The sequence below is a fragment of the Oncorhynchus gorbuscha genome, linkage group LG08 (genome assembly GCF_021184085.1).
Source record: "Oncorhynchus gorbuscha isolate QuinsamMale2020 ecotype Even-year linkage group LG08, OgorEven_v1.0, whole genome shotgun sequence".
Classification (NCBI taxonomy): domain Eukaryota; kingdom Metazoa; phylum Chordata; class Actinopteri; order Salmoniformes; family Salmonidae; genus Oncorhynchus; species Oncorhynchus gorbuscha.
Genome location: NC_060180.1, coordinates 59,714,910 through 59,730,430, shown reverse-complemented (window position 1 = coordinate 59,730,430; position 15,521 = coordinate 59,714,910). Strand labels below are relative to the sequence as shown.

General features: G+C 50.3%; 1 protein-coding gene across 1 annotated transcript in view; it reads right to left on the bottom strand.

Annotated features, from left to right (window-relative positions):
- LOC124041924 (neuropilin-1a-like) overlaps positions 1-15,521 on the bottom strand; it is an 83,681-nt gene that overhangs the window by 16,341 nt on the left and 51,819 nt on the right. Inside the window, exons 7-11 of the mRNA XM_046360101.1 lie at positions 12,142-12,297; positions 11,555-11,699; positions 7,730-7,964; positions 7,481-7,577; positions 5,472-5,616 (exon numbers count right to left, since the gene is read on the bottom strand). Coding sequence (XP_046216057.1) covers positions 5,472-5,616; positions 7,481-7,577; positions 7,730-7,964; positions 11,555-11,699; positions 12,142-12,297 — 778 coding nt within the window. The remainder of the gene's footprint in view (positions 1-5,471; positions 5,617-7,480; positions 7,578-7,729; positions 7,965-11,554; positions 11,700-12,141; positions 12,298-15,521) is intronic.

Sequence of the window (15,521 nt, the reverse complement as noted above, 5' to 3'; positions counted from 1 at the left end):
GACAGATCAATGAATTTGGAGCATGTAAGCAGCCAGCCACACTCTTCTTATTTCGTCATTTTTTAACATTTATCAGACGATGTTATCCAGAGTGACTTACCGGAGCAATTATGGTTAGGTGCCTTGCTCAAGGGCACGTCAACAGGTTTTTCACCGAGTCGGCTCGGGGATTTGAATGAGAAACCTTTCGGTTACTATCCCAATGCTCTTAACTACTACGCTACCTGCCACCCAGTCTTATCCTCCTCCCTACGAGGGTAACCAGATACCCCATACCAGACACAGATATCCCCAACCCTCAGTCACCCACCCACTATGACTGGTCCACCTCCCCTCTCTCACCCTCCCACTATGACTGGTCCACCTCCCCTCTCTCACACTCCCACAATGACGGGTCCATCTCCCCTACCTCCCACTATGACTGGTCCACCTCCCCTCCCACAATGACGGGTCCACCTCCCCTCCCTCCCTCTATGACTGGTCCACCCACCCTCCCACTACGACTGGTCCACCTCCCATCCCTCACCCACCCTCCCACTATGACTGATCCACCTCCCCTCCGTCACCCACCCTCCCACTATGACTGGTCCACCTCCCCTCCCTCCCTCTATGACTGGTACACCTCCCCTCCCTCTCCCTCCCACAATGACTGGTCGACCTCCCCTCCTTCATCCCCTCCTACTATGACTGGTACACCCCCCCCCTCCCTCACCCTCCCACTATGACTGGTCTAACTCCCCTCCCTCACCCTCCCACTATGACTGGTAGACCTCCCCTCCTTCATCCCCTCCCACTATGACTGGTCCACCTCCCCTCCCTCACCCTCCCACTATGACTGGTCTACCTCCCCTCCCTCACCCTTCCACTATGACTGGTCCACCTCCCCTCCCTCACCCTCCCACTATGACTGGTCTGCCTCCCCTCCCTCACCCTCCCACAATGACTGGTAGACCTCCCCTCCTTCATCCCCCTCCCACTATGACTGGTACACCCCCCCCCCCCTCCCCTCCCCCACTCTCTCAATATGACTGGTCCACCTCCCCTCCCTCACCATCCCACGATGACTGGGCTACCTCCCCTCCCTCACCCACCCGCCCACTATGACTGGTCCACCTCCCCTCCCTCAACCACCCTCCCACTATGACAGGTCTACCTCCCCTCCCCTCCCTCCCACTATGACTGGTCTACCTCCCCTCCCTCACCCTCCCACTATGACTGGTCTACCTCCCCTCCCTCACCCTCCCACTATGACTGGTCTACCTCCCCTCCCTCACCCTCCCACTATGACTGGTCGACCTACCCTCCTTGACCCCCTCCCACTATGACTGGTACACCCCCTCCCTCACCCTCACCCTCCCACTATGACTGGTCTACCCCCTCACCCACCCTCCCACTATGACGGGTCCACCTCCCCTCCCTCACCCACCCTCCCACTATGACTGGTGACCTCCCCTCCCTCACCCTCCCACTATGACTGGTCACCTCCCCTCCCCTCCCTCCCACTATGACTGGTCCACCTCCCCTCCCTCTCCCTCCCACTATGACTGGTCCACCTCCCTCACCCCTCCCACCTGGTCCACCTCCCCTCACCCTCCCACTATGACTGGTCCACCTCCCCTCCCTCACCCTCCCTCCCACTATGACTGGTCCACCTCCCCTCCCCCTCCCCTATGACTGGTCCACCTCCCCTCCCCCCTCCACTATGACTGGTCCACCTCCCCTCCCTCACCCTCCCACTATGACTGGTCCACCTCCCCTCACCCACCCTCCCACTATGACTGGTCCACCTCCCCTCCCTCACCCTCCTCCCACTATGACACCTCCCTCCCACTCCCACTATGACTGGTCCACCTCCCCTCCCTCACCCACCCTCCCACTATGACTGGTCCACCTCCCCTCCCTCACCCACCCTCCCACTATGACTGGGTCCACCTCCCCTCTCCCTCCCCTCCACCCTCCCACTATGACTGGTCCACCTCCCCTCCCTCACCCCTCCCACCTCCCCTCCCCTCACCCCCTCCCACTATGACTGGTCCACCTCCCCTCCCTCCCTCACCCTCCCACTATGACTGGTCCACCTCCCCTCCCCACCCTCACCCCCTCCCACTATGACTGGTCCACCTCCCCCCTCACCCTCCCTCCCCTATGACTCACCCACCCTCCCACTATGACTGGTCCACCTCCCCTCCCTCTCCCTCCCACTATGACTGGTCCACCTCCCCCTCACCCCCTCCCACTATGACTGGTCCACCTCCCCTCCCTCCCCCTCACTATGACTGGTCCACCTCCTCCTCCCACTATGACTGGTCCACCTCCCCCCTCCCCTCCCTCCCACTATGACTGGTCCACCTCCCCACCCTCCCACCCTCCCTCCCACTATGACTGGTCCACCTCCCTCCCTCACCCTCCCACTATGACTGGTCTACCTCCCTCCCTCACCCTCCCACTATGACTGGTCGACCTCACCCTCCCCTTGACCTCCCCCCCTCCCACTATGACTGGTACACCCCCCTCCCTCACCCTCACCCTCCCTCCCACTATGACTGGTCCACCTCCCCTCCCTCCCTCACCCACCCTCCCACTATGACGGGTCCACCTCCCCTCCCTCACCCACCCTCCCACTATGACTGGTGCACCTCCCCTCCCTCACCCTCCCTCCCACTATGACTGGTCCACCTCCCCTCCCTCTCCCTCCCACTATGACTGGTCTACCTCCCTCCCTCACCCTCCCACTATGACTGGTCCACCTCCCTTCCTCACCCTCTCTCCCACTATGACTGGTCCACCTCCCCTCACCCCCTCCCACTATGACTGGTCCACCTCCCCTCCCTCACCCTCCCACTATGACTGGTCCACCTCCCCTCCCTCACCCTCCCTCCCACTATGACTGGTCCACCTCCCCTCACCCACCCTCCCACTATGACTGGTCCACCTCCCCTCCCTCACCCTCCCTCCCACTATGACTGGTACACCTCCCCTCCCTCACCCTCCCACTATGACTGGTCAACCTCCCCTCCTTCATCCCCCTCCCACGATGACTGGTACACCCCCTCCCTCACTCTCCCAATATGACTGGTCCACCTCCCCTCCCTCGCCCACCCTCCCACTATGACTGGTCCACCTCCCCTCCCTCTCCCTCCCACTATGACTGGTCTACCTCCCCTCCCTCACCCACCCTCCCACTATGACTGGTCCACCTCCCCTTCCTCACCCTCTCTCCCACTATGACTGGTCCACCTCCCCTCACCCCCCTCCCACTATGACTGGTCCACCTCCCCTCCCTCACCCTCCCACTATGACTGGTCCACCTCCCCTCCCTCACCCTCCCTCCCACTATGACTGGTCCACCTCCCCTCACCCACCCTCCCACTATGACTGGTCCACCTCCCCTCCCTCACCCTCCCTCCCACTATGACTGGTACACCTCCCCTCCCTCACCCTCCCACTATGACTGGTCAACCTCCCCTCCTTCATCCCCTCCCACGATGACTGGTACACCCCCCTCCCTCACTCTCCCAATATGACTGGTCCACCTCCCCTCCCTCGCCCACCCTCCCACTATGACTGGTCCACTTCCCCTCCCTCACCCTCCCACTATGACTGGTCTACCTCCCCTCCCTCACCCTCCCTCCCACTATGACTGGTCCACCTCCCCTCCCTCACCCTCCCACTACGACTAGTCTACCTCCCCTCCCACTATGACTGGTCCACCTCCCCTCCCTCCCACTATGACTGGTCTACCTCCCCTCCCACCCACTGTGATTGGTCCACCTCCCCTCCCTCACCCTCCCACTATGACTGGTCGACCTCCCTCCTTCACCCCCTCCCACTATGACTGGTTGACCTCCCCTCCTTCACCCCCTCCCACTATGACTGGTACACCCCCTCCCTCACCCTCCCACTATGACTGGTCCCTCTCCCCTCCCTCACCCTCCCACTATGACTGGTCCACCTCCCCTCCCTCACCCTCCCACTATGACTGGTCCACCTCCCCTCCGTCATCCACCCTCCCACTATGACTGGTACACCCCACCCCCTCACCCTCCCACTATGACTGGTCTACCTCCCCTCCCACTATGACTGGTCCACCTCCCTCCCTCACCCTCCCACTATGACTAGTCCACCTCCCCTCCCTCACCCTCCCACTATGACTGGTCTACCTCCCTCCCTCACCCTCCCACTATGACTGGTCTACCTCCCCTCCCTCACCCTCCCACTATGACTGGTCCACCTCCCCTCCCTCACCCATCCTCCCACTATGACTGGTCCACCTCCCCTCCCTCACCCACCGACTATGACTGATCCACCTCCCCTCCCTCACCCACCCACTGTGACTGGTCCACCTCCCCTCCCTCACCCACCCACTGTGACTGGTCCATCCCCCTCCCTCACCCACCCACTGTGATTGGTCCACCTCCCCTCCCTCAACCACCGACTATGACTGGTCCACCTCCCCTCCCTCACCCACCCACTGTGACTGGTCCACCTCCCCTCCCTCACCCACCCACTGTGACTGGTCCACCTTCCCTCCCTCATCCACCGACTATGACTGGTCCACCTCCCCTCCCTCACCCACCCACTGTGACTGGTCCACCTCCCCTCCCTCACCCACCCACTGTGACTGGTCCACCTCCCCTCCCTCACCCACCGACTGTGACTGGTCCACCTCCCCTCCCTCACCCACCGACTGTGACTGGTCCACCTCCCCTCCCTCACCCACCCACTGTGACTGGTCCACCTCCCCTCCCTCACCCACCCACTGTGACTGGTCCACCTCCCCTCCCTCACCCACCCACTGTGACTGGTCCACCTCCCCTCCCTCACCCACCGACTATGACTGGTCCACCTCCCCTCCCTCACCCACCCACTGTGACTGGTCCACCTCCCCTCCCTCACCCACCCACTGTGACTGGTCCACCTTCCCTCCCTCACCCACCCACTGTGACTGGTCCATCCCCCCTTCCCCTCCAGCCCAGTCAGGGCAGCCTGCTCTGGCATGCGTCAGCCTTTCATGTCTTTTATGTCCTAACCCTCCCACATAACACATAGCACATAACACACTCATTACACTTCCCACACTGACTGACAGGCAGGGTACAGTATACAACTGTCATCAAGCATGCAGCAAAGGCTAAATTCCCCAGTCTTGCCATTAACGCAGGTCTCGGTCTGTAGTTAGGAGTAGGTAAGTGAAACCTATCTGGGATTCCATCTGTGTGTGGTCACTATGGTTGATGTCTAAATCTAGACCCTGTCAGAGGGGTCTTTTAATACTGAAAATAACTGAATACTGAAATAACCCTAGCCTGGTCCTAGATCTGTTTGTGTGTTTAGTCGACTCTGTGGCTGTTGTTGTTAAGTAAAACTGTTGCCATGACAATTAATGTACATGCGTGTGTGTGCACATATTTGTCTGTCTTTCTATTCGTCTGTGATCGTGTGTGTGTGCTGAGATGTTTGTGCTAACTCACCATGGATCTCACAGCCCAGCAGCTCCAGTCTGAGCCCCAGGCCATCGGGGGTGGCTCTCTCTGGGTAGACCCTGAGGAAGCGAGTCAGCAGAGGGCCCAGCGTACGCAGCTCTGGTGTGTCATGGTTCTGGTTCCCAATGAAGATCTGGAAGAGAGCCAGGAAAACAGCGTTGAAGACTAAACCATTTCCAGACCGTACACTACGAGACAGAAACCCGTTTTCCATCCCCACTATGCCAGCTCTGCACAGTAACCCTGTGGGCCCTGGGCAAAAGTAGTGCACTATAAAGGGAATAGGGGGCTATTTTGGGCAAAACATTACAAGAAGGGTAATGTCAGTTCCACACACTAGAGCTGACATTACTTTCTATCAAAACAAAGCCTTTGGGATTTATTAGTTATGAAACGAATATTATATCCTTAATATATTATGAATATATTATTATCTTTAATATAGTATTTTAAGTGAGAGGACATGTGAAAATAGTTAGCCCCTGCTGTGAGCAGGTAGCAGATGTCCGGGACACCAGGCCTGCTACCACCATGGTGACATACCCTACACAGATAACCTTTAAAAGAACAGATGAAATCTGTTCTGGGAACATTCTTGTAACATCTCGTGAATGTGTTTTGCACCCTAAAAGAAACATTGTAGAATCATCATCACAGCTGGATAGTTTTTGTGTTATGAGAACATTTGCCGTGACTTAACAAATGTTCTGGGAATCTTCACAGAACCAATTTTGGTTTGCTGGGTAGGTTCTTATGTTTCCAATCTTAGTGAAGCCTGAAGTGGCAGTTTGAAAAACACTGCCTCCCAAATGGCTCACTATTACCTATATAGTGCACTAATTGTGACCAGAGCCCCGGTCAAAAGTGGTGCATTTATAGGGAATAGGGTGCCATTTGGGATGCAACCTGGATGTATAGCTGAAGCCACAGAAATGGACTTACTGTTTGTTCATCTTTGAAGACTGGAGGCTGGAAATTAGCTTTTTAGAAAGACAGGAAAAAGGACAGGGGGATATCTAACGCCGCATCCCAGATTGCACCCTATTCCCTATGTAGTAAGTATATTACTTTTGACAAGGGCGTGTACTACATAGGGAATATGGTGCACTTTAGGACAGATAATTCAAGTCACACTGTCTTATGAAGGGGACAGGGAGTACAGAGAGTACTGCTGGATGTTTTGAATAGCTAGGTGCTGGTGGTTTGCACACAAACACATTTCATCCTTGACTTTACCAATAGGATATGTTGCACTCTTGTCAAAATATTTTTCTAAATTAGCGAGTTCATCACAGGATTTTGACCTGTAATTCAAGATTTTTCATACAAAAGCAATTACAAGAATATTGAGATCTTGATTTTTCCCAAAGTAACGGTTAGCAGAATCAGGTAAATAGATAAAGCACACTTTCTTTAACCTCAATGTCAGCTTGTTTAGACAGCGCATTGTTTGTTGTTTTTAGCTGTATATATTATGTATTGTGGATGTTTTCAATGTATTTTGAATGCTTTCAGACAATGTGTTTAATCGTCATGAAAAAAATGTGTGCACTAAAATTACAAACAGTCATCTCTGACAGCCCTACTTTCTACTGATCTGTAGGTCTCTGTTGAAAAGAGAGGAGATGAATGCACAGGATATCTGTCACGCCTTGACCTTTGGTTAGGTCGGGTGTGACTAGGGTGGGCATTCTAGTTTCTTTATTTCTAGGTTGGCTTGGTATGGTTCCCAATCAGAGGCAGCTGTTTATCGTTGTCTCTGATTGGGGATCATATTTAGGCAGCTTTTCCCCACCTGTTTGTTGTGGGATCTTGTTTGTGTGTAGTTGCCCTGAGCACTGCGTAGCTTCACGTTTGTTACTTTCTTCTTTATTGTTTTTTTTGCCGGATCACGTTAAATAAAGATGATGAATCCAACCCATGTTTTATTTTGGTTCGAGTCTTACAACAACGTTTGTGACAATACCAAACATGAATTCCCAGGTTGCTTCCCTTACCTTAGGCCTAGAGCTGTTGTCTTCCTTCACCATAGTAAAGTCAGAGCCATTGTTGCTGTAGCCCACCTTGAACTTCTTCATAAACACATTCTTGTCTCTGTAGAAGAAGAAGAATACTTCATTAATCCATTCTACAGGCCACTGAAGATAATCTTCTGCCAAGATCCCAACCTCTGCGAAAGACACAAACACACACTGGCTCAAACCTTCCGGTTGCTGACCCGCCTATCTAACCTCCATATTACCTACCTGTGACGTCCTCCTTGGATGAGCAGGCCGCTGACCAGCTTGTCCTGGCCCAGGTCCATCTGCAGCCACTCGTTCCGGAAGGGATGTCTGGTCTGTTGCTGGGTCCAGCCCGACCTCCCTGTCAGCAACCTGGCGTTCTCTGGTACCCAGCCGCGCTCTGCGTGCGATGACGCGCTGATCTGGGCGTCTGAGATTTGACCAGAGACCATCCCCAGCATGCCGGAGCAAGGGTAGTCTGTGAAATAGAGAGCGAGAGAGAGGGCGCAGGGTGAAGCTGCTGTGTCCTCATGGGCTCTATAAGGTAATAGGATACCATTTCAGACACATCCTGAGTCTGAGTGAGACAGTATGTAACAGCTTTCCCTGTGGAGATCAACTCCCCCTAGTTCCCAGTCATTCAGTGTTGAGGTCTATGTGAGTTCTTGTGGGATTTGTTTTTACCACTGCTCTTTGTGGGAACTCCCTCTATGTGTGTGTGTGTACATGGGTATACTGCATGAAATATAAGTGGACACAGAGACAGACTGTCTACTTCCTCCCTGTGTCATTCTAACCTCTTAATCACCTGGGCCTTGCACAGTAAAACACACACACACACACACACACACACACACACACACACACACACACACACACACACACACACACACACACACACACACACACACACACACACACACACACACACACACACACACACACACACACACACACACTAGCCCTGCAGTGAGAAAAAGTATAATACCATGATGTTCTCCTGCTGAGAGAAATAAGGGAGGATATGGATCTCTGGAATGAACCATGTGCTGTGCTTTGTAACATCGTAAATACTGTATGTACGATGCCTTTTTGCCTTTTTCCATTGCACTTTTAGAATAACAACCAAGCATGACCCTCAACCGGCTTAGGAGGCAGTGATTCTTCTTTACAACCAAGAACAGAATTCATTAGATTTCTTAGAGCACTTACTAGGGAACCCGGTAACAGTATATGGTATATATTAGAAGTTAGGGGAAGAGACAAAATATGCTGATGCAATTGTGTGTGTGTGTGCATATGTGCATTTGTGTGTATGTTTGAGAGCTGCCTGGTGATGTCTGCCCTGATGTTTGCAGCTGTGTGTGTGTACCTGATGTCTGCAGCTGTGTGTGTACCTGATGTCTGCAGCTGTGTGTGTGTACCTGATGTCTGCAGCTGTGTGTGTGTACCTGATGTCTGCAGCTGTGTGTGTGTACCTGATGTCTGCAGCTGTGTGTGTGTACCTGATGTCTGCAGCTGTGTGTGTACCTGATGTCTGCAGCTGTGTGTGTGTACCTGATGTCTGCAGCTGTGTGTGTGTACCTGATGTCTAAAGCTGTGTGTGTGTACCTGATGTCTACAGCTGTGTGTGTGTACCTGATGTCTACAGCTGTGTGTGTACCTGATGTCTTGCAGCTGTGTGTGTGTGTGTGTACCTGATGTCTTGCAGCTGTGTGTGTGTGTACCTGATGTCTACAGCTATGTGTGTGTACCTGATGTCTACAGCTATGTGTGTGTACCTGATGTCTTGCAGCTGTGTGTGTGTGTGTACCTGATGTCTACAACTGTGTGTGTGTACCTGATGTCTACAACTGTGTGTGTGTACCTGATGTCTACAGCTGTGTGTGTGTGTACCTGATGTCTACAGCTGTGTGTGTGTACCTGATGTTTAAAGCTGTGTGTGTGTACCTGATGTTTACAGCTGTGTGTGTGTACCTGATGTCTAAAGCTGTGTGTGTGTACCTGATGTTTAAAGCTGTGTGTGTGTACCTGATGTCTACAGCTGTGTGTGTGTACCTGATGTCTACAGCTGTGTGTGTGTGTACCTGATGTCTAAAGCTGTGTGTGTACCTGATGTTTAAAGCTGTGTGTGTGTACATGATGTTTAAAGCTGTGTGTGTGTGTACCTGATGTTTAAAGCTGTGTGTGTACCTGATGTCTGCAGCTGTGTGTGTGTACCTGATGTCTACAGCTGTGTGTGTGTACCTGATGTCTACAGCTGTGTGTGTGTACCTGATGTTTAAAGCTGTGTGTGTGTACCTGATGTCTACAGCTGTGTGTGTGTGTACCTGATGTTTAAAGCTGTGTGTGTGTACCTGATGTCTACAGCTATGTGTGTGTACCTGATGTTTAAAGCTGTGTGTGTGTACCTGATGTCTAAAACTGTGTGTGTGTACCTGATGTTTAAAGCTGTGTGTGTGTACCTGATGTCTACAGCTGTGTGTGTGTACCTGATGTCTACAGCTGTGTGTGTGTACCTGATGTCTACAACTGTGTGTGTGTACCTGATGTCTACAGCTGTGTGTGTGTGTGTGTACCTGATGTCTGCAGCTGTGTGTGTGTACCTGATGTCTACAGCTGTGTGTGTGTACCTGATGTTTAAAGCTGTGTGTGTGTACCTGATGTTTAAAGCTGTGTGTGTACCTGATGTCTACAGCTATGTGTGTGTGTACCTGATGTCTACAGCTGTGTGTGTGTACCTAATGTCTACAGCTGTGTGTGTGTACCCGATGTCTACAGCTGTGTGTGTATACCTGATGTTTAAGGCTGTGTGTGTGTACCTGATGCTTAAAGCTGTGTGTGTGTGTACCTGATGTCTACAGCTGTGTGTGTGTACCTGATGTCTACAGCTGTGTGTGTGTACCTGATGTCTACAGCTGTGTGTGTGTACCTGATGTCTACAGCTGTGTGTGTGTACCTGATGTCTACAGCTGTGTGTGTGTACCTGATGTTTAAAGCTGTGTGTGTGTACCTGATGTTTACAGCTGTGTGTGTGTACCTGATGCTACAGCTGTGTGTGTGTGTGTGTGTGTGTGTGTGTGTGTGTGTGTGTGTGTGTGTGTGTGTGTGTGTGTGTGTGTGTGTGTGTGTGTGTGTGTGTGTGTGTGTGTGTGTGTGTGTGTGTGTGTGTGTGTGTACCTGATGTTTAAAGCTGTGTGTGTGTACCTGATGTCTACAGCTGTGTGTGTGTACCTGATGTCTACAGCTGTGTGTGTGTACCTGATGTCTAAAGCTGTGTGTGTACCTGATGTTTACAGCTGTGTGTGTGTACCTGATGTCTAAAGCTGTGTGTGTGTACCTGATGTCTACAGCTGTGTGTGTGTACCTGATGTCTAAAGCTGTGTGTGTACCTGATGTTTACAGCTGTGTGTGTGTACCTGATGTCTAAAGCTGTGTGTGTGTACCTGATGTCTACAGCTGTGTGTGTGTACCTGATGTCTAAAGCTGTGTGTGTACCTGATGTTTACAGCTGTGTGTGTGTACCTGATGTCTACAGCTGTGTGTGTACCTGATGTCTACAGCTGTGTGTGTGTACCTGATGTCTAAAGCTGTGTGTGTGTACCTGATGTCTACAGCTGTGTGTGTACCTGATGTCTACAGCTGTGTGTGTACCTGATTTCTACAGCTGTGTGTGTGTACCTGATGTCTACAGCTGTGTGTGTACCTGATGTCTACAGCTGTGTGTGTACCTGATGTCTACAGCTGTGTGTGTACCTGATGTCTACAGCTGTGTGTGTGTACCTGATGTCTACAGCTGTGTGTGTGTACCTGATGTCTACAGCTGTGTGTGTACCTGATGTCTACAGCTGTGTGTGTACCTGATGTCTACAGCTGTGTGTGTACCTGATGTCTACAGCTGTGTGTGTACCTGATGTCTACAGCTGTGTGTGTGTACCTGATGTCTACAGCTGTGTGTGTGTACCTGATGTCTACAGCTGTGTGTGTACCTGATGTTTACAGCTGTGTGTGTGTGTACCTGATGTCTACAGCTGTGTGTGTACCTGATGTCTACAGCTGTGTGTGTACCTGATGTCTTGCAGCCGTACACCTCGAAGCGCATGCAGATGCCTATCTCCCAAGACATGGGTCTGATGCGGACGTAACGGGCTAGAGTCTGCTTCGGTAGGAACGACCTTTTTTCCTCTGTAGGATTGTGGTTCCCCTGGAAAATCTGGAGGAGGAGAAGAAGAAGAAAACAAGAACAAGATGACTTTATTGTCCAACAGAAACATATATTCTGCTTTATTCCAGAATAATAGACAATATAGTCACTTTAGTTTAATAGAACTGTCTGAAACAGTTGTGTAAAATATGGCAACAAAAAAATGTCTGGCATTATTTGTCCAGAGTACAGGAACTCTTGCATAAAGTATTGTGAAATGTGTATTGTGAAATGTGTGGTCTTGATGTTCAGACTGAACTCATTCTTAGTTCCAATGTATCACTATTCTGCATCCTCTCTGGGTTACACCCTTCTAGGGCATTTTTCCTGACCACTGTGCTCTCGCTTCTGCTTTGGTTGCTCTTTGAGTTCACGGCAGGTTACTTTAAAGCTCTTTGTGACAACTGCTGATATAAAAAGGCTTAACTTATATCTTATCAGTCAGTCTTACCATCTGCTTGGATCCCTCCTTTATTGTGACCCAGTCCTCTCCATTGGAGCTCACGTCCACTTTGTAGGAGTGGACAAAGTACTCCTTCTTCGTCTCCTTGGAGATTGCTCCCTGTGTTCCCACAGCTGAAACAAAACGGAGGAATCCCAGGTCCACCTGGCAACACAAATTAGGCAAGAACATCCAGTTAGCTAGAACCCTGTTAGCTCATGCATTATTAGGCCAATCAGATATAAAGAAATGAAAGACCTGTACAGGGAATATAAGAAGAACATTGCAAACATGCAATACAGGCCTACTGTGTTAGAAAAGAGCTGACAGAAGCCACTTTGAGCTACCTGTCCGGGCCGCTAGTGTTTGTCCCTAAAGTGACAGAGCCACCCACGGTCAGTTAAGATATGGGTTGTAAGTGTTGATCATGTTAAGACACTCTGAATGAATAAACAGAGAGGCTGGGCTTGAATTCTGAGCAGGGCGGGGCCTGCTAGTACAATTGTGGCGGACAGGATGAAACCAGTCGGAAGGCACACAATGCCCCTGACGGTGAGTACAGGAGCGTTGGCCCTTCCTCTGGGAGCAGGAGCATATCCACAGGAAGTCAGCTCCACTGCCTGGGAATTCAATTGTCTGTCTGGGGAATTCCTGAGCTGCTGGTCTCTCTAAGGCTGCATCCCAAATGGCACCCTATTCCCTATAGTGCACAACTTTTGACCAGGGCCTATAAGGTAGTGGTCAATATATGGAATATGGGGCTCAACCCTGGTCTCTCAAGGGCACAGGGGCATGGAGGGCAGGGCTGCCTGCTGGCTACACTGCTGCTGTTGGCTTCATGTATTCAATATTGATGTGCTCTAAAGTAGCTAGAGCACAGCGTGGTTGGTTGCTATGTGATAATAGTGTAGATGCGTTTGTTTCTGTGCATTTGTCAGTGGCATGCTTTTTTGCTTTGTCAAATGAAAGCATTTTCTTTCAAGAGTATCCTCCAAAAGAACCGATAGAGTGTCTTTGAGGTAATATTGATTTATAGACAAAAAACAGTGCAACTCCTTGCCTTCTTCTTTCAGGGGGTTTGAATTATGAGGTGTTTTCTAGGTACATCATTTTCCATTTTGTTATGATGAAGTATGCTACAGTAAGTGTCCCACTCCGCAGTATGGTGCAGCTAGCCAGGGGCTAAGTCCCCAATGGCACCCTATTCCCTATAGTGCACTACGTTTGACTAGGGCTCTGGTCAAAAGTACAAAAGGAGTGCACTATGTAGGAAATACAGTCCCATTTGGAACACAGAGTAATGCTCCATTCTTCCTACTTCAGCTGAATATAATGAGTTACCTAATTCATGCATGCATGCCTTCGCTACATAAAATTATCTTATTCATGTGTCGACAGTTTATATATTATTGATACTATTTCCAGGATACAATTCTTCACCATGTTGTCATTTTAATGTGGCCTGGATGGTGGAGGACAGGAATTGGTGCTTCGACTCCTTTGTTTTGAATCTTTGACCATATAGGTATTATGCTGATTCATTGCCTCATCTGGGCTTTTAACCAGTTTCCTCCGGATGCCACAGGTATGAATGAAACTACCAACCCATCACTGTGTGTAATTAATCCCCAACATGGCCGTTATTGTTGTAAATAAGAGTTGAATTGTAGTGAGATTGACATGTAATTGAACCCTGTGAAGTATCCTCATGCAGGAAAGGTTTCCTTCCTCACCGAAGATAAAGCATTTATAGAGGTTTACTGCTTGAGGAGAAACGTTTGTCATGGGTCTGTGATGTAGGGAACCAGGAAAGGGCTGTACATCTGGAGAACACATTTGGACCTGGCGGTGCTGTGAGTGAACATGTTGTTCCAGGACAGAGAGGAAAAGTGAAAACAACCAGTTCTCAGAGACTGTTGGAGGAGCTCCCATCATCCTAAGAGGAAGTGAAGAATGCAAAACTTAGTTAGGTCGCATATGATCCAGTGTCGATGTGCACATGTCAGAATCATACAGTAAAATGTATTATACTTAGGCAGGGCGTGAGTTTTATTTTGGAATTTTGGATGTCTTGGTAGAAGAATGGAAGCATTCTGTGCTATGCAGTTGTTAACATAATTACATTGTTAGTGCAAAACTGAACAGAAGAGATGTGTAATAAGCTCTTTACAATGCATTCAAAGCTGGTCCATGTAGAATATGTTAACATGGCCAAAAACCGACAGCTCACATCTCAACTGACCTGACCATTATTGACCCTGTCACTTTAGAGAATCTTGTTTTAGTGGTAGGCCCAATAAGCTCATCGAACGGGACCACCGCCTGTTCTTGGATGCAACACTCACTACTGAGTTCCAAACTGCCTCTGGAAGCAATCTGGAGCAGTATTTATCCTCGCTGACAATCCTCCATGTGGTCGGAACCCCTTTTCCTGTCCTGATCTTAAGCAGTCTAAACCCAATATTACAGCACTTTCTTGAGAAAACACGGAGAGGTCTGAAAAAGTGGGTCACAGCAGTCAGTCACAGTGGCCTAGTGCTGATTACAAGCTCTTCCTCTCCTCGCCATAAAAACACCAATATCCTGTTTTGAAGGATGTGCCAATGTTTTTGTTGAATCTCATTTAGTGAAGGTCCGGCTGATGAATGCAGCTGTGTCTGCCTCTTATTGTTTTCTCCATTAAAGGCCTGAGTAGAGGGTTTAATTTTCAACCGCAGTGTTAGCACTGCCAAGTGTGGAGTAATTAGGAATACGGGAGAGTAATTAGCATCAGTCTTTTCATAGAGGAAGTCTGGCCAATATGCTTGGCCGGCCACTGTGGAGCTCATGTCAGATAGAATAGGAGGCGCTGGACAGAGTGTTCGGTTGCTGGACAGAACGTTCGATTCAGAGCCATCTTTTGCGATAAAGGGCTCTGGTTCGTTTGCGAGATCAAGCTGTGACTGAGACTGAAGCTGAGAAACAAGGTATTTCCTGCCAGGACAGTCCAGGACATTGTCCAAAACCCCTCTAGTTTGTACTCAAGCTGCTTGTCTGTCCACCTTTTGGCAAAAATTCTCTGCATTTTTCAATTTGTACAGATTTGTTGATGGGCACTTTGTATACAATGCTGTGCATGATTATGATTCTCAAAGAGATAACAAGTATGTGTATCAAAGTGGCTCAAAGAGTTTAACAGCGGAGCTTGTGTGCTATAAGTAGGTTGCCATTCATTTATAGAAGGCGGAGGCGAATATATAGAAACTCTAGGGATTTTACCAGGATAGGCTACAGTAAGGAACACAACAGCCCAGTTCCCAGGGGTACTCTGTCATTCACACAGTCCACACAAATCCACGGGGGGCTATTTCTTCCTCTCCCAGAAAAGAAAGAGGGAGTGCCTTCAGACT